The sequence below is a fragment of the Lepeophtheirus salmonis genome, chromosome 7 (genome assembly GCF_016086655.4).
Source record: "Lepeophtheirus salmonis chromosome 7, UVic_Lsal_1.4, whole genome shotgun sequence".
NCBI lineage: Eukaryota > Metazoa > Arthropoda > Copepoda > Siphonostomatoida > Caligidae > Lepeophtheirus > Lepeophtheirus salmonis.
This window is the reverse complement of record NC_052137.2, coordinates 26,673,253-26,697,925: the sequence shown is the minus strand read 5'-3', so window position 1 is coordinate 26,697,925 and position 24,673 is coordinate 26,673,253. Positions and strand designations below refer to the sequence as shown.

The 24,673-nt window shown below is 29.5% G+C and overlaps 2 protein-coding genes across 2 annotated transcripts in view; one reads left to right on the top strand and one right to left on the bottom strand.

Annotated features, from left to right (window-relative positions):
- LOC121121912 (uncharacterized) overlaps window positions 1-24,345 on the bottom strand; it is a 211,190-nt gene extending 186,845 nt beyond the window's left edge. Inside the window, exon 1 of the mRNA XM_040716904.2 lies at window positions 24,213-24,345. The gene's annotated coding sequence lies outside the window, so the exon portion shown is untranslated. The remainder of the gene's footprint in view (window positions 1-24,212) is intronic.
- Window positions 15,408-17,326, top strand: LOC121121911 (dnaJ homolog subfamily A member 4). The gene is made up of 2 exons (XM_040716901.2): window positions 15,408-16,708; window positions 17,086-17,326. Exon 1 carries the CDS (start codon window positions 15,524-15,526, stop codon window positions 16,622-16,624), a length of 1,101 nt encoding a protein of 366 aa, XP_040572835.1. The 5' UTR covers window positions 15,408-15,523; the 3' UTR covers window positions 16,625-16,708; window positions 17,086-17,326.
- Window positions 24,346-24,673: the final 328 nt, after the last annotated feature.

Here is a 24,673-nt window from a genome sequence, read left to right as displayed (position 1 = left end):
ATATAGAGATCATTCGATGTAGTCAAGATATTACCTTAATCAGTGGTTATAGACCGGCCTCATATAGAAGGATATTGGGAAATCCAGGATGACATCAGCATCAAGGACAATAAAGAGGCCATGTCCTTAAACACATGAGAATCTCCTCAAATATATGCATTTTGAAAATTACAAAAAACTATTCACCAGGGAATTCATTCATTCTGGAAGGTTTAACCACTTTTTGACATCATAAATGAAAAAAAAAGTAAATGAAGATCGAATATCCGTCCTCATCCTCTCAAGCATTTTATCAGAGGGAACCCAATCAAATTCGCTTGTGTAACTACGGGAGAGCTCCGTCATTGTATTCCCCTTGGATGAAAGAGCACTAAAGTTTGGAATTAAGATCTTGGGAAAGGTTTTTATGTTGTTTTAGAGATGGCAATCCAAATGGAACTACCAAAAGGTCACAAGATCGTTTGTGACAATTTACTTTCTCCTTTTTATCTCATTAATAATCTTACGAACAAAGACAATTGTATTCTTGGCACTTTAAGATAAACTAAACTTCCTGGACTCGACTTGACAGGCAAATCTTCTATGGTTAAAAAGAAAAAAGGTAACATATAAACTGTTGTTATCGAAAAAGATATGAACATTAATCCCTGGAAGGATTCTGCGAGAGTCTATAAATATCCAATTTTGTTGGAACTGTAAGTTGGTATTGTAAAGACGAAAAAAAAAGGGGTCCCTGCCCTGATTCAATTATGTCGGAGGAGTAAACTTATTAGACAACAACATCTCTAACTATAAGATATCATTGCGAACAAAATATAGTACTATACCATATATAACTGGTTCTTAAATACCATGATGATTCAGGCCTGGAGTCTATTTAAAACTGTTGGAAAGTTCAATAAGAACAAAAGAGAGGAGCAAATGTGCCAAATCGACTTTATGAGGAAGTGTGTGTCTGCGATGCTTACCAATCATGTTGTAAGATCCAAAAATAGGACAACGCCAAATACAAATGCTTTCATGATCCATAAAAGGTATGATCAGAGAACTACTTTATCTACTTCAAAGGTGACACAAAATGTGTTTGCCAAATGTGCAAGGAGACCCAATTCGGACAAAGGAATAGTTTTTATCGATGCAGAAGATGCAATGTGGGTATTCATATACAATACTTCGAGTCTTATCATACTTGGCAAGAAACGAAATAAATTATATTTTCATTTGCTGATTAGATTATATCTAAATATAGAATATGTATTTTCTTTTATTAATTTTATTTATGATGGTTTTTTGCTTGGTGTATTTAAAAAATGAACATTATAGATGGGGTTTTCCCATACGTTCTTCAATGAACGTGGCTTTACAACCCATCGGGTGTGGGTGAGGTCCAATATAAGGCATAATTAACCTTATTAAGGTCCATAAAAATATTATATTTAAAGAGTTTGGTTACGAAAATAAGATTAGGTTAGTTGTACAGGAGTGGGTTAATGAAAAATGTCATCTTTTTAGACCTGTAGATGCTTTAATTAGCTTGTAGTCTTTAACTCCCCTCACTTCTTCTCTTTCTTTTTTATCTTTGCCATAACATATAATTTTTAAATGATTTCCAATGGTATCTAACCTTTCAATTCTTTTCCGAACATTTGTGATCTCGATAAAAACTTCCCCATAGTTCCAAAATTTAGAATAAAAGATAATTTCATCAGCTTTAATGGGCACTTCTATATGTATTTGAGCTATAATATCCATATTAAAGCAAATGTCTTCTTCTTTCTTTCTTTTTAGCTCTAAATTCAAATACAAAAATTATTTTATGCACACACTCAGTTCCTTCCCTCACTTGTGAATTGATTTATCCCATAATCCCATCTGGATTTTTTTTTTCTTAAAGGTGTAAAAAGTATCTTTGATCCATATTGAAACACCAGCGTAAGATGATTGACTTTTGGGATATCTCCAATATCTGTTAGTGATTTTGAATCCCTTATTATGATCTCAAAAAAAAATTATCTTATGTTTAATTTTTTTTTTTTGGTGCCCTTTTTACTTCATTTTACATCACCTTATTTGATTTTAATAATGATTTTTAGCACTTCGGTTTCCTTCAAGAAGGAAAAAAGAGGAACTTTCTTATATCTATTTTTTAATCTATAAGTATTTTCCAATATAAATAATCTGTCATGTCTAATCTGGATTAATTAAAAACGGAGAAATGATTGTCACTTTTTCCATTCGAATTGTTGTCGTATTTGTTTATTTTTATTTTCTTAATATACTAATTTATTACCTATTTTTTAAACAAACATTTCGTGCATTATAAGGAAATAAATATTTCATATATTTGGATAAAAAATTAAAAGAAAACATCTTTTTTTACAAAAAAACACAACAAAAAAACGAGTATAAACTTTATTTATTTATTTAATTGGGCGAAATATCTATTGATACGAATTGGATTTATGGCAAAATATTTTAATAGGTGAAATTACTTAGCACCATCTGTGTTAAATTCTAACGGTTTATAATAATATTAGTTGTAGTTGCCTGTTACAGTACCAAGACCATAAATGCAATTAACATTTTCAGTCGTATGGCTTTCTTTTTTTCCTTTATCGAATAAAAAAATAAAAATAGGGCGTTTTTTTACTGGTGTCCATCTTTGACGCATACTTAAGCAATACTGAGTCAAACAATCATAAAAAGGGATAAGTAGTTTTTAAGGTGTTAATTATTTTCTTTCTAACACCATCTAACGTAAGCAGATCGTACGTATAGAAAGTATAAAACACCTTACGTGAAGTCATCTTTTGGAAAAATAATGGGATTAATTTTACTATATATATTATTTTCTGAAGTTATTATTGATGTTCCCAAAATTGATATTGTTTTAATATACATAAAAGATTTTATTTTAGACTTTAGTTTGAATTATTCATCAATCTTGAACAAATTAACAAAAATGCACTTGTAACACTTTTTATTGGGGTACTCTAACATTCAGATTTTTTGTTTCGTTATAAGTAATCATAAAAATATTGAAAAATTAATGATAAAAATATGCTTAAAACTTATTTAGATCTGCGTAGAATGATAATATGAACAAAAACATTCTTTCCAAAAGGACATCCATTTTTGGGAAAAAATATATTGATTTTTGTTGACACTCCTATTATTAAAATCAAAAAGTTGTATTCATAAATCTTGAAAGAATATCTTGCAGCGTTAATGGATTAATCCCTATATTAAGCATTCGATTTAAAAATTTGAATTCCAATTGAATATTTCTCATGTTTTATTATAAAGTATAGAAAGAAGGAAAGAAATTGTGTCGTAAGAATTATTTTTTTTTAATTTAGTTATTTTTTTTTTGTTATACAGTATACACATTACTTATTACATATATATATTAGGGTGAAGCTGATGCCCCGACTTTGTCCAAAGAAACTTTTTTTTTTGGTATATTGTATGAGATTAATGAACATATACGTGCACTTTATTTGTATATTCATACAAATTAAAAAAATTGTGGGGAGTTATCCAAGGTGAGTAAAGTGTAAAACATTTTACAAGATTTAGAGCTGATGATAATTAGGGAATCTCTGCATAGAGTAGTGGAAGCAAATAAATTAACTTCAATATACTAGATTTCCAATCCTTGCCTCTTTTACAATAGCCCTTGCAAAGTCTGTTGAAAGCTGTGAAGCATTAATTCGTTGAATGGTCTTTTTTGGCAATACTTCATAAGTTCTTCTCATTGAACATGGACATGACCGAGCACAAAATTAGGGAAAATTAAAGCTAGAATTTTATTTGGTGTTTCATCGAAAAATTCATTCATATAAAGTCTAGCAATAGGATTTGCTCTGTTAAGTGTCTGTTAATCTTTGCGTAACTCATCCACTTCAGCGACTTGTCTGAAACATGACTAAATGCTAAGTTTTGTTGCCTGACCAAAGGGCGGTATACAGCAAATTTTCTAAATCCAAGGCAGCACATCTTCCAAATCGCTTTTCAATATAAGTCAATACGCCATTATCTTTCTTTAAACTCAATCTTTTTATATTTGAAGTAGCTGTCGCCATGAAAAACAAAAGTTCAGTGAAACTTGGTGATACAAAAATATTTCATCAAAAACCGGCATCACAAATCAATAATTGTAGGAAACAAGTGTTAATTTCATCTAAATTAATTAATATTGACATTTTTTGAAAATATTATTCCTTTTTCTATTCGGTAATAAGTTTTGAAAAAATTATATAAATATTTTATAATTATTGTTTTTTTAATCTAAACATTGTATAAACAAATAAAAAAATAAAATAAGTTTTAAAAAAATTCATCGGTTCTGTTTTCAAGGTTAATATTTATAAATTTCAATGAAATTGCAGACTTAGATGGTTTTTTAGCCTCATATATTGTACTCAAAAAAATTTAAGTGTAATTCGTCAAAATCTAAGAATTTCGTGGACGCGACATCACCCTAATGCATACGTTTACTGCATGTTTTACCTTACTAATAGCTTTTTACAAAATCGGTAATTGCATAGAGTAGCATCATTGTGTTGTACATAGTCATTAGTTCTAGAGGCTCCTAATAAATGGAAAAAAAAGGTACAATTACATAGTATGATTATTTATACTTTTGTTTTAATATAAATGCAAGCTCATAAGCAATAAAAAATAATACAAATATACTTTATGGAGGAAAGACTCTCATTTCTAGATTTATCAAATATCCTGATATTTTTATTTAAAAATCAAAAAATTAATGTAAAGGGAACAACAATTTAGTGAGAATTCATTTCAATAATTAACCCTCGATTAGTTAAATTTTTTAACATAACACATCACAAAATTTATAGAAATGCTACTTATTCAATTGAATCTAAATTTTATAGTCAATACTTTTCAGTATACTCCTGAATCATTCAATTTGACTATATCGATTACTTATTTATATCATGGTGCCTTATTTAGGATTTATTCGTATATTTAGCCGTTTTTGGTCGAGGTTAGTGAGTTTAATAAACTGTTTTGGTATAAAGTCGTTCATATGTTTTTCCTTGCAATTTCTTGGGTTCTTCTTTTTTCAATGTTAGGAATGTGAGGCTATACAATGGTAGTTACGTAGGTTAATAGAAATACGAAGATTATTCCAAAACGCTTTTTTGACTGATGATTGACTTTCACCATGATTTTTCAAAGTGACGTCAAAGAGTCTATACTATTACTATTAATCGTATAATTTCTAGTATTATATGGTATTAATATACCATTGCTATTTTCTATGATGTCAAAATTTGTTTGTCTTACTCAACAGTCCCCCAAGGTATATTAAATTATGTAAAAGTTTTAATAAATGCCACAAGATTTAAAAAAGATGATAATCATAATACTTCAACTGTTTATCATAAAAATTAAATAAGTTTTATTTTTGGGTTTCTTTTTTAAACAGTTCACTCACCATGTTATAAAAAGAACGTTGACTAACAAAGAATTAATAATCTCAGAAAATAAATACAGACAGAGGGATATAAAAATATAGAAAAATGCATTACTCAGGTGTATTTATAATATAAAAGTGTTAATGGTCTTGCATAAGTCTTTATACATGCTCAATGAACTGACTTCCTTTGATGTAAGACTTAATTTGTATAAATATGCTCCCAAACATATTTTTTTTTTTGCAATTTAATCTGGATATTCGTTCATTCATAAGTATATTCGTTCAGTAACAGTTCTATTAGTTAGAAATATGTTATACAATCAAACCTGATTTAAGCAGCCTGCCTTTTAGAAATTGAAAAAACCATCGCTTTGTTCAGGGGATGTCTTAAACCAGATTTCATATTTTTTAACATTTTTGTAGTTGCAATAAATAAAACATATTAAATGGTTGTTTTCTGTTGGAAAAGGATGAAACGTCTAATGCACACATACTAGGAAAATCTCACTATGTAATAAGTTCGAACCACATAAATAGGTAATCGAAGTAGTATTATAAGAAAAGGGAAAATATACAAAGCCGACAACGATTCGAATGGAAGAAGTGATGATCACTATACCGTTATCAATTATCATTAGACATCACGGATTATTTATATTGAAAAAGTCTGATTGATTCACGTACAAGTATAATATGATACAAGAATATTATTTTATCATTATTCCAACAGATAATAACTACTTAATGCATTTTATAGGGATAAACATTTTATACTTTGATTTAAAAAATTCAAAGGAACTGTATAACAATTACAACCAAAATAAAATAAACAACAACGACTCATAAACCACATTTATTTATATATTAAGGCACAATATCCTTGAGGCTCTTAATTAATTACGTACGTAATTATTGGATTGATTGAGTACCATTAATCAATTTTTTGTGATGTTTCAAGTAAATTCATATTTTTCAACATTATTGCAAAAATATAATATCAAAGATTTTAAAAATCACCTACATAGGAGTCACACTTACATATATGACGTCCAGTTAAGTCGAGGGACGAAATTGACACCCTTGACAAATATAAGATGTTTTATGTTGAAAAGGGGGGATGTCTCAGTTTTTAATGGACGTTGTCACGTATGTATAGTTTCTGGACAAAAAAAAATAGAAGCACGTCATCTAAGTATGACTTCGTATTTGCTAAAAAATAAACTTACTGTTGATAAATTACATCACTTATACAAACGATTTTAATTTTTTGTAAGGACTCTAACAATGGGAAAATAAATCCGTAAAGACGCCAAGATATACGAATTACTGAAAAAAGATATCAACTAACAAAAAAGGAATAAAAAATGGTATTTGCTTGTTTTCTGATATTAATAATAGTATAATAGATGATAGTCAACTATGGTTGACCCTGAGGGTGTAATAAAAGGTAAACCCATCAATTTCTTTCCTTGGCTGACGTTAAAATACACCTTGAACATAATGCGTTTCAATGACGTCATAAATTGCATCATATTGGAAGGAAATACCATTTTTGGGGCTCAAAGTTGATATTTCTACTACAAACAATAGAGAAATTTCCAATAATCCTTCATTAAACTCCATGAAAAAGAATACTTGACGCCTACATGGAATACTACTTGATACCAATGACTAACACTGATATTTGAATTAAATCTCAATGTAATATATAATGAAGATCCCAAAAAAATTGATATATATTTACTTATATACTTTATATATTATTTTTTTTTGGTGGATTAGGGAAGAGAAAAGTAGGAAAGTTAGAAAAAAATATCTTATTCTCTCCATTATAGTATTTAATTTGTATCTACAAAACGGAAATAAGATTGTATAAGGATTTAATAAAATATTTTATATAGTTATTAGTGACTATATATAATAAATCTACAGAATAGAGCTAAATAAAATTATAGACAGTAAGGTTAAAGACTTTCTATTTGTTGAATCCATTTTGACATCCAATAGTTCACTATTTTCCTTAAGGATTTTGAATAAAACTTAATTTTTTTAGAGCCCAAAAATGGACAACATCCAAACTGTGACGTCATTGGAAAACTCAGAGATAAAATATTATACAGTAATACCTTGACATACGAGTATAATTAGTTCCTAGGCCGGAGTTCCTTGGTTAAAGCAATTTATCCCAAACAAAATATCTACAAAAAAAAATGAAGCTTGAAGTAGTTCTTGGAATCTGTCGCCAACACTTGACAAACTTGTACAAAATAAAATTGAATATTAAAAAAAATCGTATCTTGTAGCATATGTATATCAAAGTATACTGTATCTTTGTTTCTAATCTTTTCCATAACTAGAGATGGGATTTTTGTAAGAATGTGAAGGGAAGGCAGGTTGATAAATATGGTATGACTGAAGTAAGGTCCTTATGAATATCACCCGTTTCTTATATGATTTTGGTGGGAGGAAATGAATTACTCATATAAAGAGTAGAACTATTACCTTTAAAAGAGAAATAGTACAAGGAAAATATTATAATTATTTTTATTTTGTTATTCATTTTTCAAACAATTTGCTAAAAAGATTGGCAAGAATTCTTCCTTACAAAAGGGAAGTGAACACTTCGACGACCTATTAAGTAATGAACAAAAAAAGAAAGCAGACGGAATAACATTCTTTTCTTTCCTAAATACTAAAATTAGTTGTTTTTTTTACACAAATCTCTTTTTTAACCATAACTGACCTTTATTGCTGAAGACTGAAGATTTTAATCTAGCACAACTTTACCATGCCAAACTGCCAATTAAATTCTATAGTCGTCTCTATATTATTTTTTCCCCCCATTGCTAAATAATATTTTTTTTTAAATAAAGCAATCGCTCATATTTTTAGTGACTGCAAACAACTTGAATTAGTATGAATAATAATGTGTGAAAGACATTCTCACTATTTGGGGACAAAGACCACCCAAACGGAAAAAAATATATATGTGATATTAACGACGTGACTCGTTTATTCAGAGTTAGAACCACATCTATTGCAAAATTGCAAAACATTATTGCGAAGTCCAATTTTTAAGAAACTATACTCCAAAGAAATATAGCACTATAAATGATTTTTTTTTTTAACATGGGTTGTATTATTGTTCTTTTATTTTTTAATTAAATAATTATTTCACTAATTTTTATTGGATTAATCAAAACAACAGCTTATTTGACTTGGTGCTCTTTTATATGTAGTGTAGACTTTTTTAAAGTTTATAATACTGTGGCTCTGTAATAATAATAATAAATGTGTGTTTGATATAAATGAAGCGTCTTTATTAAACCCACATAATGACACCAAAAATATTAATTTAAATTAGAACTTCCCAGTTCACTGGGCCCTAGAGTCATATAATTGATTTTAACCTCAAGTCGGTACTTGAAATCCTTTTCCTTGATACTTTTTTTTCCAATTTTTATAACAATGATAAAATTTAAAAACTCGGGTTATGCTTTTTTGAAAAACGACATCTATTTTTGTGGGACAATGTGACATAGGATTTGTGATGGCCATTACATATTTATCTCACCTTGACTTTCAATGGGAATTATATGAACATAATATATTCTCCCTTTCCTATAACCCGTATGACCTGCTTTACATCCCAAGGCAATACATCGATCTGAATTCTCAAAAAAATTATTTTGTGTAATCCATGATTTGAAAAAATCAATTAAGCTAGAAATATTTAGTTAATAAAAATTAAGTTAGTTATTCATAAAAACTTTGCTTTTATAATATACTAGCTGTAGTAGCCAGCTTTTCCGGCTAAATCCAAATTTTCCAAAAATATTACAGCGTGTGACGTGAAAATTTTCCGTCATTAAGGAGCAAACCCAAAACTTTAATAACTTTTTTTGGAAAAGCATAATGAATAATGTTATAGAAAAAAAAATTAGTAATAAATCTTGGCGAGAATTAGTCAATATAGCCACCTCCAACCACTCCCACAACCTCCACACAAAGTCAGAATTTGGCACAGGTTACCACAATATGATCGGTGGACATATTGGTCATTGCTTCTCAAACTTCTGAATAATTCTGAGTGATTTATCTCCAACTTTCTTCTCTAAGACACTCCACACACTGAAGTCGAGGGGATTGAGATTAGGACTGGAAGAAGACCAGAACATCTTGACTCATGAGTCAGTAAAGTGTTCCTTGCATAAATTCTGTGTCTTCAAGGCCTTATGGACGGTACCACCGTCTTGGTTCCAAACATAGTTGCTCTCAGAATAGTTTGCTTTCGGCCAGGACAAGGTTTTCCCCCTCCGAATCTTTTATTAGGCCTCACCACAATTTTCTCATTGGAGTTGAAGAAGAAAGAATGCATTTTCTTCCCACCAGATGCCACGACTCCCAAGTATATTGTTTGAGCCGGATGTTTTGTCCTGAAGCTGCCATGGACCTCCTCAGGTGAAGTTGCTATAAAAGTATGATTTCTGAGGTTCAAAACCTGGTCGACTGTCATGATATTTTTGTCTGAGAAGATCTTTACAGTCGACAGTTGACAATTCAGGTAATTAACCACTTTTTGGCATATCTCCAGCCTTCCTCCCGTCGGCAAAGAAATGCCTTGGAGCCCTGAAAAAGCTCTTAATACCATGGTCATCATGAACTACCCTCGTATTGTTGATAGCATCCACGTTGAACTTGTCAGACAATTGGCTTATTAATGTGTTTTCGATCTTCTTTTATCTTGACCTCCAGGGAATTTAGAAATGTTTCATCTCGCTTAAACCATTTTCTCAACTGCCTTTTGACTCTTTTCCTATTCTCTTTAGCCACCCTGATGTTCCAGACTGTCATCACGGTCACAAGACAATATCTGAAATTCTTTTTGGATAAACACTCTCGTAGAGAATATCAGAAAACCTTTGCCTTTTTCATTCCTGTTCACTCATTTTTCATCTGATTTTAATTAAATTAAAACAAGGCTAAAGAAAAATAACACATCTATTGGAACATTGCTTGTGATGTACCTGAAAACTTAACTTGTACAAAAAAAAATAATTTTAATGACAATGAAAAATTACCTATTATACTCTGTATAGAAGATAATTCCCCAAAAAAACTATCAGTATTACTCTACGTTTCTATGAACTCACTCACATCTAACTACTGAATACTTATATCAACTTAGTCTCCCCTCAACAATGAAAGAATAATAATAAGGCTTGAGAAAAAAAAATCATATGTCAGTAGGACTGATAAGTACTTTAGAGCGCTCACTTATAAAAATAAACAAAATTCATATTAACTTGACATCCTTTATTTTTGATTCAAATTTAAACATATATTGAAAATATACATGAATTATGATTAAATATACATAAGCTAACAATAAATATAAAAAAACAGAAACAGTGCTCTTGGTATGCATTCAAACACACGAGCAAAATATCATTAATATGACTATATTGTTATTTATTTTATCAAAAAAAATTCATATGCATTACATCGGGGAGTACAATATACTGTGCATCCTGTGTAAATGTTCCATGCTATATGCACAAGCCTCCAATATTATATTAATACTACTCAATGGGTAGATAGATCAAAATATTTTTCAAATATATAATTGTGGACTATATATTTATGTTTAGGGTCTCGCAAATAAATTTGGACCATGTTTCAGACCACTAAGATCCCTTACGAATACTTTTCGAAAATGCTTTGATTTACAAAATTAACCTGAGACTATGTATAATATTTTTTTATTGTATATGTCCTCCTCCTGCTTCAAGGTCTGCCTCTTCAGGGGACGCAAAAGCTTTAACGGACATTGAGACCTCCGCATTGTCTTTGGATCTGGCCAAGGATCTGATGGACGATTTCAGGCCCTCTACAGAGTTATGCTAGGTTGCACAAGTCTCCCACTCTCTGTACATATAATAATCACAAAGATCAAGAGAGTTGGAGGCCCAGGTCTTGAAGTCTCGAAAATGAGGGACATTGTTCTTCAGCTATTCCTGCACAATATTGGCCTTATGGGCGAGGTGGACTTCTGCTGGAAGGTGTACCTTCTGCCTCCAGCTACTTTGACCATCATGTCCTTGTGCACGTCCAAGTAGACCTCTTTTATTCTGTCATTCTGGCAGTTTCTCTTCTTATCAACAGTGAATATCTTCTCATCTAAGAAGGATTACAAATGTCCTACATTGTTCATCAAAGTAGACAGGATCTTCTTACACCTAAGCTCTATGGTGAGCTTCATTAAAACTGTTAACTGGTGTCTCACCTTCAGAAATAGCTCTTGTATCCTAAGTTCTCATTGATGGTCCTGGAAGTGGAATTGTGTCATGGGCTAAGTAATCTCGCACAGACTGTTCATTAAATCAAAAAGCCCTTATTAGTTTAGAAAAGAAGAAGAAAAATAATATTTGTTTTTTCTCATTAGTTTTTTTTTTTTTTGTTACTAATTATAATCTCTACCTAATAATATCAATTCATAATTATAATGAAATGAGTAATGACATTAAGCTTATAAATACATAGATCATTTGTCAATTTTTAATAACAACTACTTTTTTTTTTTTTTTGCTTTCTGTTTCATTGAATTGTAAGGGAAAATCTTGAGCCATGCTTTTTGCTGCATAGTTTTTTTTGTTTTAAAGTTAGTAAATTTGATACCTTTTTTTTTTTTTTTAAACTCAGCTAGATTAAAAATATACTTGTAGATATCCCTGTTGTTGCTCCTCGCGGCCATAAACTTGGTCCAAATTTATCTTTACGGATCTGTACAGCACACCCGATGACTCGTTATACAGGAGGGCGATCTTTTCTTTTTTGATATAGATTATAGAAATGTACTGCCTTTTCTTTTTGATATGACGTGTTGAAGTCTAACTACACAAACTGGTTGAAATATCGTTATTGCTTAGATGAAGTTGTCAAGATGATCTGAGATATTAAGTGCAAACTCAAAAAAGAGAACTTTTTTTCTTAATATATATATATTTTTTAATGTGACGTGCTGAGCTTACACAATAACACATTGTTATTGCTTAAATCAAGTAATCCAGCAGCTCTAAAATAGTAAGGATGCACTCTAAAATCAGGCCTAAATTGATAAACAGGGATGTTTCAATTACATTAAGGTAATATGTCCTAAAAATCCGTATTAAATGTGTAACTTTGTATGATTATGTTTTGTTATCGATTAGGTACGGGAATGTACTCGTTGAATAATCAAAGAAAAATATCAAATTATTTCCATATTGAATTTTTATTTGCACTGTTGAAATACTTATAATTGTTGCATGAACCTTAAATATTTTTTTTTATATATTAGTGTCTGATATATAAAAAAACCAGGCAATAAAGGGACAATTTTTTTATAGATTATAACATTGAATTTTATTTACTTTTTTGGTCATAATTTAGCATCTTATATTTCCTTATTTTCCTTAATATTAATGACGAAAAAGTACCTATTGTTATAAAACTTGGTTGTTTAGGCTCCTCAATGAAACTTATTACAAAATACAAATTAAAGAAAAGATGAATCCACATTTTCTTGAAGGCAAGTCGGTTTGGATATTTAGACCTAAATGCTTGGGTAAATTTCAGGTACCCAAACTTTCGGATCCAGCTTCAAAACCAAAATTAGACAAATACTTGTCTCAAATTTTATGAGTATTTTACCCGAAGTTTCAACCTAAATAAAATAAGTTTAGGATTAAGTGTATATTTTTACTGATTCCTTATCCCGAAAGAATAAATAAACAAATGCTATTATTATTAAAATAAAACTGTTAGTTATTATTAGATTTATAGTAATAATAACAATGGAAAACTTATTATATTTATTGTATTTCTCAACCTCTCATTCAAAAAGAAACAAAAAAAAAAACCATAATCAGTTGGTAGTTGGCCAATTCTTCCAACTAGGTATAAAATTATTATTGAATAATAGTTGATAACTGTTAACAGCTTAATAAAAACTAATTTTTATATTACCAATCAATTTTAAGAGAACAGAAGAAGAAACTTTGACAACTGATTACCAAATACAGTCTGCATTTTTGTTTTTATTTGCATAGTGTTACCTCACTAACACACAAATATACGGGGGATTTTGTTTCGGCTGTCTAATTTTTTTTTTTTTTTTTTTTTGCGTCTTCTCTTCTAATCAGTGTTCTGAACGTTGATTGGTTAAATTACAATTAGCTCTTTTCAAACTGTGAACCATTGTTGGGAAGAATTGCCTAACTATCCTATGGGGTTTTAACCCTATTTTTCCTGTTTAATTCCCGTTTGCGTGATACAATAAAGGAAACAATATTTGATATAATGCTTTGAAGAATAGACACACAATATCACTGTTTACGTAGATGTCGCTCCAATCACGAATCAAGATAAATAAAATGTATGTTCGATATTGATAAAATCTTTTTTTTTAAGATTGGTATTAAGTATATAGCAATACTATAAGCTTTTTAAGGTCTGGAAAGTCCGTCACATCATTTTTATGCCTTGTAAAAGTTCGGATACCCGAAGCCAGTTCGGTTCTTGGACATTTTCGAATAATACACGTTAAATTTTATTGTACCGGGGTAGTTTGGATCTGGGTACAATACTCTTCCTATCTCTAATATATATTAGAAAAAAAATAACCATAAGTGGGATACATTTTTTACCAACAGTATTTGTTGCTCCATATTGAAATTATCAATACCTCACCTTTTTCCATATTATTAATGAAAAAAGGGTTTAATAGTATATGTTACAGCAAGTACAAAGATTGTACCAGTGAAATGTAACGCGTTCTAGTATTACATAAAACTATTTTGTCTCAGGACATTTTCTATTAAACTATTTTGTTTAAGGACATTTTGCCTTAAAGCCATTTTGCCTCAAGGATATTATACCTTTATATAAAAATAAATGAGTTAGTTTTATTCATTGATATTGTAAATTTTTGGTTGAAATTGATATTGCTTATAAATTTTATAATTAGGCAAACTGTCCTAGCACCGATCCAACACAAATCGCAAAGAAATAAGAAAGATTTGAGAGGTTTTGTTGATTGATAAAACTTCCGATTTTTTTTATATCATATAATTATAAATTAATAAATATTATATGAATGATCAATATCATATATTTTAAAATGACTTTACCTTTTGAACTAAAAAAAAATATCCTATTTTAAAACATAATTCACATTTCAAAAATGGTGTATATTTTTCCTAATATTTAAAGATTTGTATTTGAAATAATAATATTTTTTTTATGTTCTTATTTTTGGTTTCTTAAAAATAAATTTAAACATTTATCCTTTTATTCTGCTAAAGTTTCTATTTTTTAAGCTCTGCAATTAATATTTATTATAAGATAACGGTACCTTGTCTTATATATAATATTATTGTAGTTTGAAATATATTAACATCTTTGTTCCTTCACTTGATATGAATCTTGTGCTAACAATTTACATTTTAATGTTGTTGTTAAAAAAATGAATATATGTACAGCAACTTTTATATGAATGAGCAGTTAATATTTCAATATGTTTCCTCTAAATGACAGAAATAAAATATTAATGACTCGAAATGAAGATAATAATACCCAAAACTTTTAATATTTTTTCTTAGTTGAAAATAAATATCAGTGATGTTATATTTTGTATAGGAGGCTAACTAATTAGCATTTTTCCATAGAAACAGTTTTTGATGCTATAATATATATACTTTTTTATTCGAGACAGCAAGTAAAAAGAGGAGGAATCTAAAATATTTTGTAGTATAATACATTTATTGTATTATATATATGTCGAATGAACAAGGTTTTAATTAATGTATTTATTGTTTAATATATGTATAAGATAGTAATTATGATTTGAATTGTATTTAAATGTATTCAATTAGCTATATGTAATTTAAAATATTGTGAAATAACTTTTTAATCAATATTATAAATAAAAACAAATAAAAAATCAAATTTAAAGAATAAGAAAATTTGCTTTAAATATCGACTTTTTACATATTAAATTTTCTGACAACCATCGTATCTATGTAAAAAAATAATATGGTTTTTGATAGAAAACATTATGATACTCTCTGCGTAAGTCCTAAAGCTTCTTTAGAAGAGATTAAAAAGTCTTATCGTAAGTTAGCCTTAAGATATCATCCTGACAAGAATCCTAATTCAGAAGATAAGTTTAAGGAGATTAATCATGCTTACGAAGTCTTGTCAGACTCTAAAAAGAGAAGGACTTATGATCAATATGGTGAAAGAGGCTACCAAGAAAGTAGTGGAGCAAGATTTGAATCCCCAATGGATTTATTTGACATAATATTTGGAAGCAGAGGATCGTGGAAAAAAGGTGATGTGTTTACTCGTCGTAAAGGTAAAACTGCAAAATATTATATCAAAGTCACATTGGAGGATCTTTTCAACGGAGTAACAAAAGAATTTACTATTAGCAGAAATATCATTTGTGAAATATGTGATGGCATAGGTGGGCACAAAGCAGTGCAATGTGATACATGTAAAGGACTTGGTATGGAAATTGCAACTTCAAATATTGGACTTGGATTTGTTCATCAGTCACAATATCAGTGTCGAAAATGTAGAGGGAGTGGAGAAATTATTGATTCTGGACACAAGTGTAAAAAATGTAACGGAAAACAAACGGTGAAGGAGGAAAAAGTATTGGAGATTGAAGTTGAAAAAGGAACCAATTCAAGTCAGCAGTACCTTTTTCAAGGAGAAGGTGATCATTTACCATCTTTTGAGCCATCTGATATCATTATACGGCTCGAAGCATTAGAACATGCTTATTTTAAGCGCATCGGAAATGATTTATCCCTCAAACTGGAAATTAGTCTCACGGAGTCACTATGCGGTTTTAAGAGATCAATTCAGACGCTAGATCATAGGAACATTTTATTACAGAACGATCCTGGTGAAATTGTGAAGCCAAATGATATCAAAGTTGTCCAAAATGAGGGTTTTCCGATCGCTTCTAATCTTTGCAAGAGGGGTACACTCTTTATTTTATTCAATATAATCTATCCAGATAGATTGTCAAGTGAGGCTGTACAATTTATTTCTGCTGGTTTACCAATAGTTCCCTTGAAAGCAATACCACACGACGCTGTAAGAGTAGCTTGGACGCTATTTTGAAGGTCAATCCAGATATGATAAGAATAACTTTCATAGAAGAACACAAAAAGCTGAAGAAGACGATATATATGGCTGTCCACAACAGTAATACTAATTTTATTTTTATTATTCTTAAATCAATTTAGTAATTTAACAAAATATGCTAAATGTGTTTGATGAACTATAATAAATATCTAAAGTGATTTTATTTATTTGTTCCACCTAAGAGTTGTTGTTTTTTTTTTGTTTTTTTGGTATGGTTAGGATGTACAAGGTGCAACCTCTGTTTAACAACCAATACTTCTTTTTTTGAATTTAAATTTTTCCTAAACTAATCATCTGATTTTAATAAAACTAATGCCAAATGAAAGTTGAATAAAAAGATAGATATTATTATTCAATATAGTCTCCTTTGGCGTCAATAACAGTCTCTAATGACCTCGGAAACTAGATCAGGTCTTGATTACAGTCCCATTTTGCAGATTTCGAAATTCCTCACAGATCATGAACATCGGCTCGGATTTTGTGTAGCAGAAGAATATGCTGGACAACTGAACCCCATACAACGGAGTCCATCGAGGGGAGTTCTGTTGAGCTAGTAAGCCAAACACTGGGTCCAACAAAGTCAAAAAAATTCTGACAACCAGGTCAGGGTTCTCTCTGTAATGGGCTCCCGGATGCAACTTTCTCATTTCAGAGCTTAACTTGATTTTCCGGGACAAGTTTGCAATCTCAATATTGCCTCATCCCGTGTGGATCGCAAAAAGGACACTTTGTCTTTTAAAGATTGTATAAGAAATACTTCCTTAATCGATGCAATCAATTATGGGTGGCGAACAAAACAACAAACAACATCGTATCTGCAATGTGCTCAAAGTTTATTCTTAAACAACGACCACAGGCTGTATGTAATCACTTTAAAATACTTTTTTATACTAGAAGTATTATCTTAAGAATACGATTATAAAATATATTTAATTGATTAAAAGAGCAATAACAATTCGATTTATATTTTACTTTGTAAGAAAAGTTTTTTAATACTCTTTAGAAGAAGTTTAAGGTGTAATTTATCTAAATATGTGTGTGGAAGATAAAAATATTACCGAAGAAATGAACGCATTGTTTTTTAATTCATTAAGTAAATATGAATATTGATAATACATACAATTTATTAATATTATAAGCTGTTTTAAAATCGAAACAAAAGGAATAATTTTCCACCATTATATTGTATACCTGTCAATTCATAATCTAAAATAGTATTTGGAGAAAATGATATTAAATTTTATTGATGGAAGATTTTCTGTAAATTGAAATATATTTATCATCAAACATGACATTTTTAATACAGAATAAGACATTTACGACTTTCCCTTCATTTTACTTTGTCATATTTATCCTTAAGGTGAATAAATAATTATAGAAACGTAGCAAAAACAATAATAGAACCTCAATTATTAATTGTGAAGTTTGTTTGATAATGACTAAAAAAATATTATCTTTTAAAAATTAGATACAGGAAGTTTATGATATGTTAAGAATTTACGTAGAAAGTGGAGCAAAAGAACGATACACAAAAATAGAAAATAGTTTATATATTTGTTTTAATCTTTTATTTCAATTTAATAACAATAACAAATTATTGTCACATCATTGTAATAACGAAATCATAAACTTAACTTTGTTAAATAAATGATAATTTAGAGTGTATTTGTAAGTGTTCCTATAGAGTCACATAATTAATATGTATATTAACAGGGACATCCAAAGGGGGTAGGCTAGAAGAGCTGTAGTCTCCCCTCCCCCATTAAAAAAATAAGGAACTTTTGCTTTTTAAAAGAAAATTTAATTTTTTTTTCAAAAATGTACTATTGAAGATTCATTTAATTTTTCAAGTTCTTTTCCAAAAAAATTGATTTTCAGTAAATAACTTTAAATTTTCCTCAAAAAATTTAATATTTGAATTTTTTTTTTCAAAAATTTTACAAATGATTTTGTTTTTTAAATTTTTATTCTAAAAAAATATAATATTTTGTAAACAACTCTAGATTATTGAATTTTTTTCCAAAAAAAAAAATTTTTTGAGCAATATTTCAGACTTTTTTTCCAAAAAATTAATTTTTTGTGGAAAGTTATGGACTAATAAAATTTTTTCGAAAAATTTAATATTTCAATTTCTTACGAAAAATGTCATTTTCCAAAAGTTCTTGAGTTTTTGATAAAAATCCCAATAACCAAGACCCTCAAAATATAATACTATGGACTTCCTTGATTAGAATCGTGATATTTTTTTACAAAGTATTATGGGACATCAGGGGCGTCTGCTGGATTACACTTTTTCTCAATAACCTTTGTTTTTAAGAAATCCTTAATAAAATATTATATTTTTATGGTTTTTTTAATTTCTACGCCCCAGAACATAGTCCAAAAGTATTGTTTTTGATACAAAATCAAAATATACAGATTCAGCAATATTGATAAATACATTATTTCATGCTATAAATTTCACAGTTGTATGAAAAAATAGAACTCTTACTACTTAAAAAAAAGTCTATGTAAGTAAAAATTAAGGATTTCATAAAATAAAAAAACACATCTATTTTATACTAATAAATAATCTTTAAAAACTACAAACTTAGTTACGTATAAAGTTTGCTTCAAAAATGAGTATTTTGTATAATAAGGACATATAAAGTATTGCCTAAATCTGATGTTTACAAACAGGACAAAATAGAAAGAACTATAGTGATATTTTATTTGCTATTTTTAATAAAAAATAATCATTTTGAGAATATACTAAAAACACATTATACATTGCTCTATTTTGACTTTTACAAACTCAGGTAAGTATTCTATTTTTTCAGTAAAACTGTCAAACTTTAGAACCTTACAGGCTGTATCCAACTTCTAAACATTCAACAATAAATCTTTAACTTTAAATTTGAACTTTGTTCCCCAAACATTTAGAGATAACTACTCTAATTTACTTGATATATTAATGAAAAAAGCTCGATAGGTTGATACAGGGTTGTTCAGATAAATCCATACTACCACTAACTGCATCAATAAGGGAAGCAAGAAGAGGTTTAAAATTGTATTAACATTTCTAATAATACAAAAAAGATACATGCTATGTCTCTGGCAGGTTCGCCAATCATTTACTTGATACGAGGCCTAAAGATTTGCAGGCCTTGACCACTTCCACAGTACTTGATGATGGAGTCCTTCAAAAAGTCAATCCTGTTGCGTGAATTAGCAGAGACCTTCCTCTTTAGCTCCCCCAAAAGAAGTAATCCATGGGATTCATATCGGTGGTGTTAGTGGGCCTGGTCAAAGGATCCCAAAATGCATCTCTTCTTTCAACGAGTTTTAGGTCTTGTGGCCCTTTTGAGAGAGGGTTGCGTCTTTTTGAGACAGAAAATCGACGCCAATGGCATCAGCTTTCATCCAAGCTATCTCTTGGTCAGACAGGAGTTCACAGTACCTGTTGGCAACCACCCTCTTACTTGGTTCAGAAAAGATAGGAGGCACGATAATGCTGTTGCTCCTAATGGCCTCAAGGGGCATAATGCTAGTTGTAAACTTGATTTTAAAGAAGTGGGATATTAGCTCTCTGTCTCTCAGTGGTCAACCATCTGTCATTTTAGATGTTGGGGGATATGTCAACAGTGAATTGATTCTCATCCAATTAAAGATGATTTGGTTACCATGGGGCTCCAAATCGTTCATCAATTTTTTTTTCTGTTGGCAACCTGGGTGGCATTCATTTTGTCTGTAAGGATATGTCTTTTGTAGAGGCGGTATTACTTCATCCTCAGGTGCTGTTTAATGCCCTGGAGACTGTTGCACAGCTTATTTGCTCTTTTTGGTAAGAACATTGATCAAAGTCCACGGAGATCCCTTCAAGACTGTTTCAGCCCTAACAGAATCTGGGAGTGCGTTTTTGTATTGCTTTGGCGCTTTCTGTTATATGCACCTCTTGGTACTAGCGGTTGGAGACGTCTTAGGCTGTGCTTTTTGGATACCCGAGCATCTTCTTGATGTATGCTGGTATGTGTCCCGTGTAAGCCAATTCAATCATGGTGCTTGTGCAGGTCTCCTTCATCGTAAATACTTGTTTGGAATTAAAAATGGCGCAACTAACTTGGCAGAGGGGAGGAGGGGGTGTAAAGCTATATAGTTTTTCTATCCATACATGCTATAGTATATGAATAAGACACTCTCATTCAACTCGGTTTTATTACCATTTAATAAATAAGCTATTGTTTGTGTAAGCACATAGAAAATATATTATACACTGATGTGTAATATTGAAGAGTAAAGGTGATAACCATTTAAAATTGAAGGATAACCATATATGTATATTGTATAATCTATATATATATATAATATTTATTTATTGAATGGATATAAAAAAACGATTATTAAGAAGCTCTATTAACCAAAATTGAACTTTTCATTCAAGAGTCTTACGATTGCAATCACTCACTTTCAAAAGCATTCCTACACCGTTACCTCTATTTTGTCTAACTATTTTTAATAAAAAAGACATAAAAAAGTAGCAAATTCAGAAGTTTTTTTAAATCACTGTATTAGAAAATACACAATCTATAAAGTATATATCTCATGTTTGAAGACGCCACGTTGAGTAGTATTTTTTGGGAACCATCTTTAGTGAGCATTGTCAGTGCATGATTGAAATGGAGAAAATTCGTCATTGTCAAGTGATAAAATACTTTCTTTTTTTAAAGACATCAGCCCAAAAAATACAAAAGTTGCACCGGATTCTACGTTGGTGTGTTTGTTCCTTCGTTTGCAAAACTTTCATTTTGGATAGCAGAGTTTAAATGAGGCCGTACGAGCTGAGGTGATGACTTTAGAACTTGTGAAGAAAATCCACAAAGCAGTGCTGGTGGATCGTCGACACAAAGTACAGGAGTTAGTAGACATTGTAGACAATCTAAAAAGTGCAGTAGATCTCATATGATCTAAAATTTGGACATCAAAAAGCTTTATGCGAGATGGGTGCCGTGTTTGTCCATACTTGAGCAAAACAGGTGTCGTAAAGAAGGTTTAATGGAATATTTCTCAAGTTTCACAGCATTTTTTTACGTGAAAGGAGATTATACTGAAAATAAATCTTTTTTGTCCCAATTTTTGATTTGATTTCTTTGTTGGGTCGGTTACTTCTAGGACTTCCCCTGTAGTAAGTCCATTATGGGACAAGTTCTTCCCAACTAAGGAATTCGTATTTAATAATTGTGTATAGCTTAACAAGAGCTAATAATAATTTCATTTACTCAGCGTTCAGAACACTGATAAGAAGGGATAAAGCATCGACAGCAAACAAAAAATTAAAAAACCAATCTTCGTGTTAGTGACGTTATGCAGGGGTGTATCACACAAGCTTATAAACGAACAGAAAAAGACAATCAAATAATATTCGAATTCTTCTCAACTCAATAAATAATGGTGAAGTGTTTACAGGTAAACAAGTGCTAATCTAATTGAACTAATCAACGTTCAAAAAACTGATTAGAAGAAAAGTAACAAAAACGTAGAAAGCTGACAACAAAATTAATTGTATATTTTTCTGTATGTTAAGTAATACTGTGTAACATCATATACATATGACTACATAATTAATGCACAAAACATAATCAGAGGTCTTTATGCACAAAAGTTTGCAAAGAAGATAATGTTTTTAATAATGTCGTTTTGGAAAGAAAACTAAGAATTCCAAGTATTTAAATTGTAGGTTTTTTACATGCATGTATATTTTGTTTATAACTTTGCGTTACCTCAATGCTTTCATTTTATTGTCATTTATTACAACTTTTTAATGCACTGTACATACTTACGGACTAGGGATTGCATTTAAGACGGGTATCTTAATATCAGGATTTAAGGAAAATTATTATTATCATAACAAAAGTTTGTTTTCTATAATCAAGTAATTCACGATTTTCATAGTATGTGGCTCAAGGGCCCCAGAATGTGTTACAAGTCAGAAGATCAAATTAGATAATAGTGACGTCATTAGAGGAGTCCACATGGTTTTTGGGGGAGAATTAAAGGGTTGTATGGTTTTTTTTGAAAATTTTGACATAATTTTTTTCCTAAATGCCAAATTTGAAAACCCTTTTTTTATAAGAGACAAAAAACTTTTTGTGGTTAAATTTTTTGGGAGGAGAATAAATTTGAACGAATAACTTTTTTATCAAAAGAATCAATGGTAAATTAAAATGTTTTTTCTGAACATAATTGGTAATAATAGAAAAAAATGTTTAAAATAAAATCTACAAAATATTTATAAATAAGGATTACACAGAATCAGGGAACCTCCAAAGTATATTATTCATCCAGAAATTTGGCAAAGGGTAGTGGTTTATGTTTCTACAAATATTCCAATAACTCCCATCATCGATTTATGAAATTCTCCTTTTCGACCCACTGTAATGTACATATTTTCAGCAGCAAACGTTTAAGAGATTTTACATATACATATTATTAGACTATGAAACAACATTCAAATCTTGAAACGCACGGCAACCCGCATATGTTATTGTTATTTAAATTGTAAAACATAAAAAATAAATTATAATTATTACAGATATATGTTTGATAAAAAAATATTTTAAAAGGAAAAACTTTGTTTGAATACAAAATATTTTTTAAATTGCTTTATATCAGCTAAAATTAAATATATATTACACGTCTTGATTTTAATTAATTTTTTATAGTTAATTTTTAATTTATTTATGAGGTTTTTTTAAAGCAAATCAAGTTTGCTCGAAAAAGTTATTTAATCAAAAATAGATAAGTCGGTTACGTGACTAAATTTGTAATGAATACTAATCAAATACATTGGATATTTAAATTGGAGCTGGTCTTCTTACCTCTAAGTTATTAATTAAATCTTGTATAAGAAAATTGACAATTAAAATGAAAAAATAATTCAAAATCGTCCTATGTTCTTTTAAAATTGTTAGATAAGTTTTATTTTTTATTTTTACCTAAAATGCACAGTAATTAAAGAATTATTACATTTAAATAAGTTTTTGCATTTTACTCACTTTTTTTATTATCAATAACACATTTTTTAGGAATTATTATCAAGATAACGTAATAACTCATTATTCCTGAAAATGTTGCAATGTTTTATCATTTAGTTCTTTTACGTCGACACATTTCTTTAGATCGTAATTATTATGTATAAACGTTATAAAATTTTTACAAGGCTTCAAAGGCCAAGCATATGTAGTTAATGCTTCTTATGTTCATTTTTGTTTTTTACTAATTAAAAAAATAATAATAAATTTGGTTTTTGCTAGTGAAAAAATATTTGCTTACTTACATTAATGTTTAACTTATTTGCAAAAAATTGTTTATGATTGTTACATCAAATATTTTAATAATAATTCAACGTACGCCTAGTTTTGAGCATCCAACATACAGCAGTGTAAAAATATTTAAAAAATAAAGTACAGATTCATATTTTTTTAAATTGATTTATAATTTTTTTAAAAGATCATAGCTTTCTAAACTAACGTAGCAGGATACAGGAAAGCAAAGGGATAATAAAAAAATATTATATATTTGTATTTACTATAGGTTTAGTCTACAGCGAAACATTCCAAAGGAGCAAACAGATTCAAAAACTTCACTTTTAACTTCAATTTTTAATATTTTCAATATATAAAGTCACAGAGTCTTAAAATGGAACTAACGTCGAGAATAATGTTAAGAAAATGCTTTCACGTATGTCGGACGGGTTTATTTTCTTCTTTTTTGCGCTCACTCGCTCTTTCAAATCCTCTGATATGATATATAATATAATCCTCTCTATTTTCTTACTCCCCCCCCCCTTAAAATAGGCATTTGTCTAACCACCTGCTTGAGCATAAAATGCATTACTATATATGTAATTAAATACATTTTTATTACAAAATAATGTGGGTGTAATTTGTACGGTTGAGTGTGCATAACTTATAGGCCTCACATTATGTCAATATTGATATTTTAAAGCTAACCTCCTATCATACTACTTATGTCGATGATCCCAAAATA

Coding starts and splice junctions, on each gene's coding strand:
- LOC121121911 (XM_040716901.2), top strand. CDS start 15,524: ATGGTTTTTGATAGAAAACATTATGATACTCTCTGCGTAAGTCCTAAA.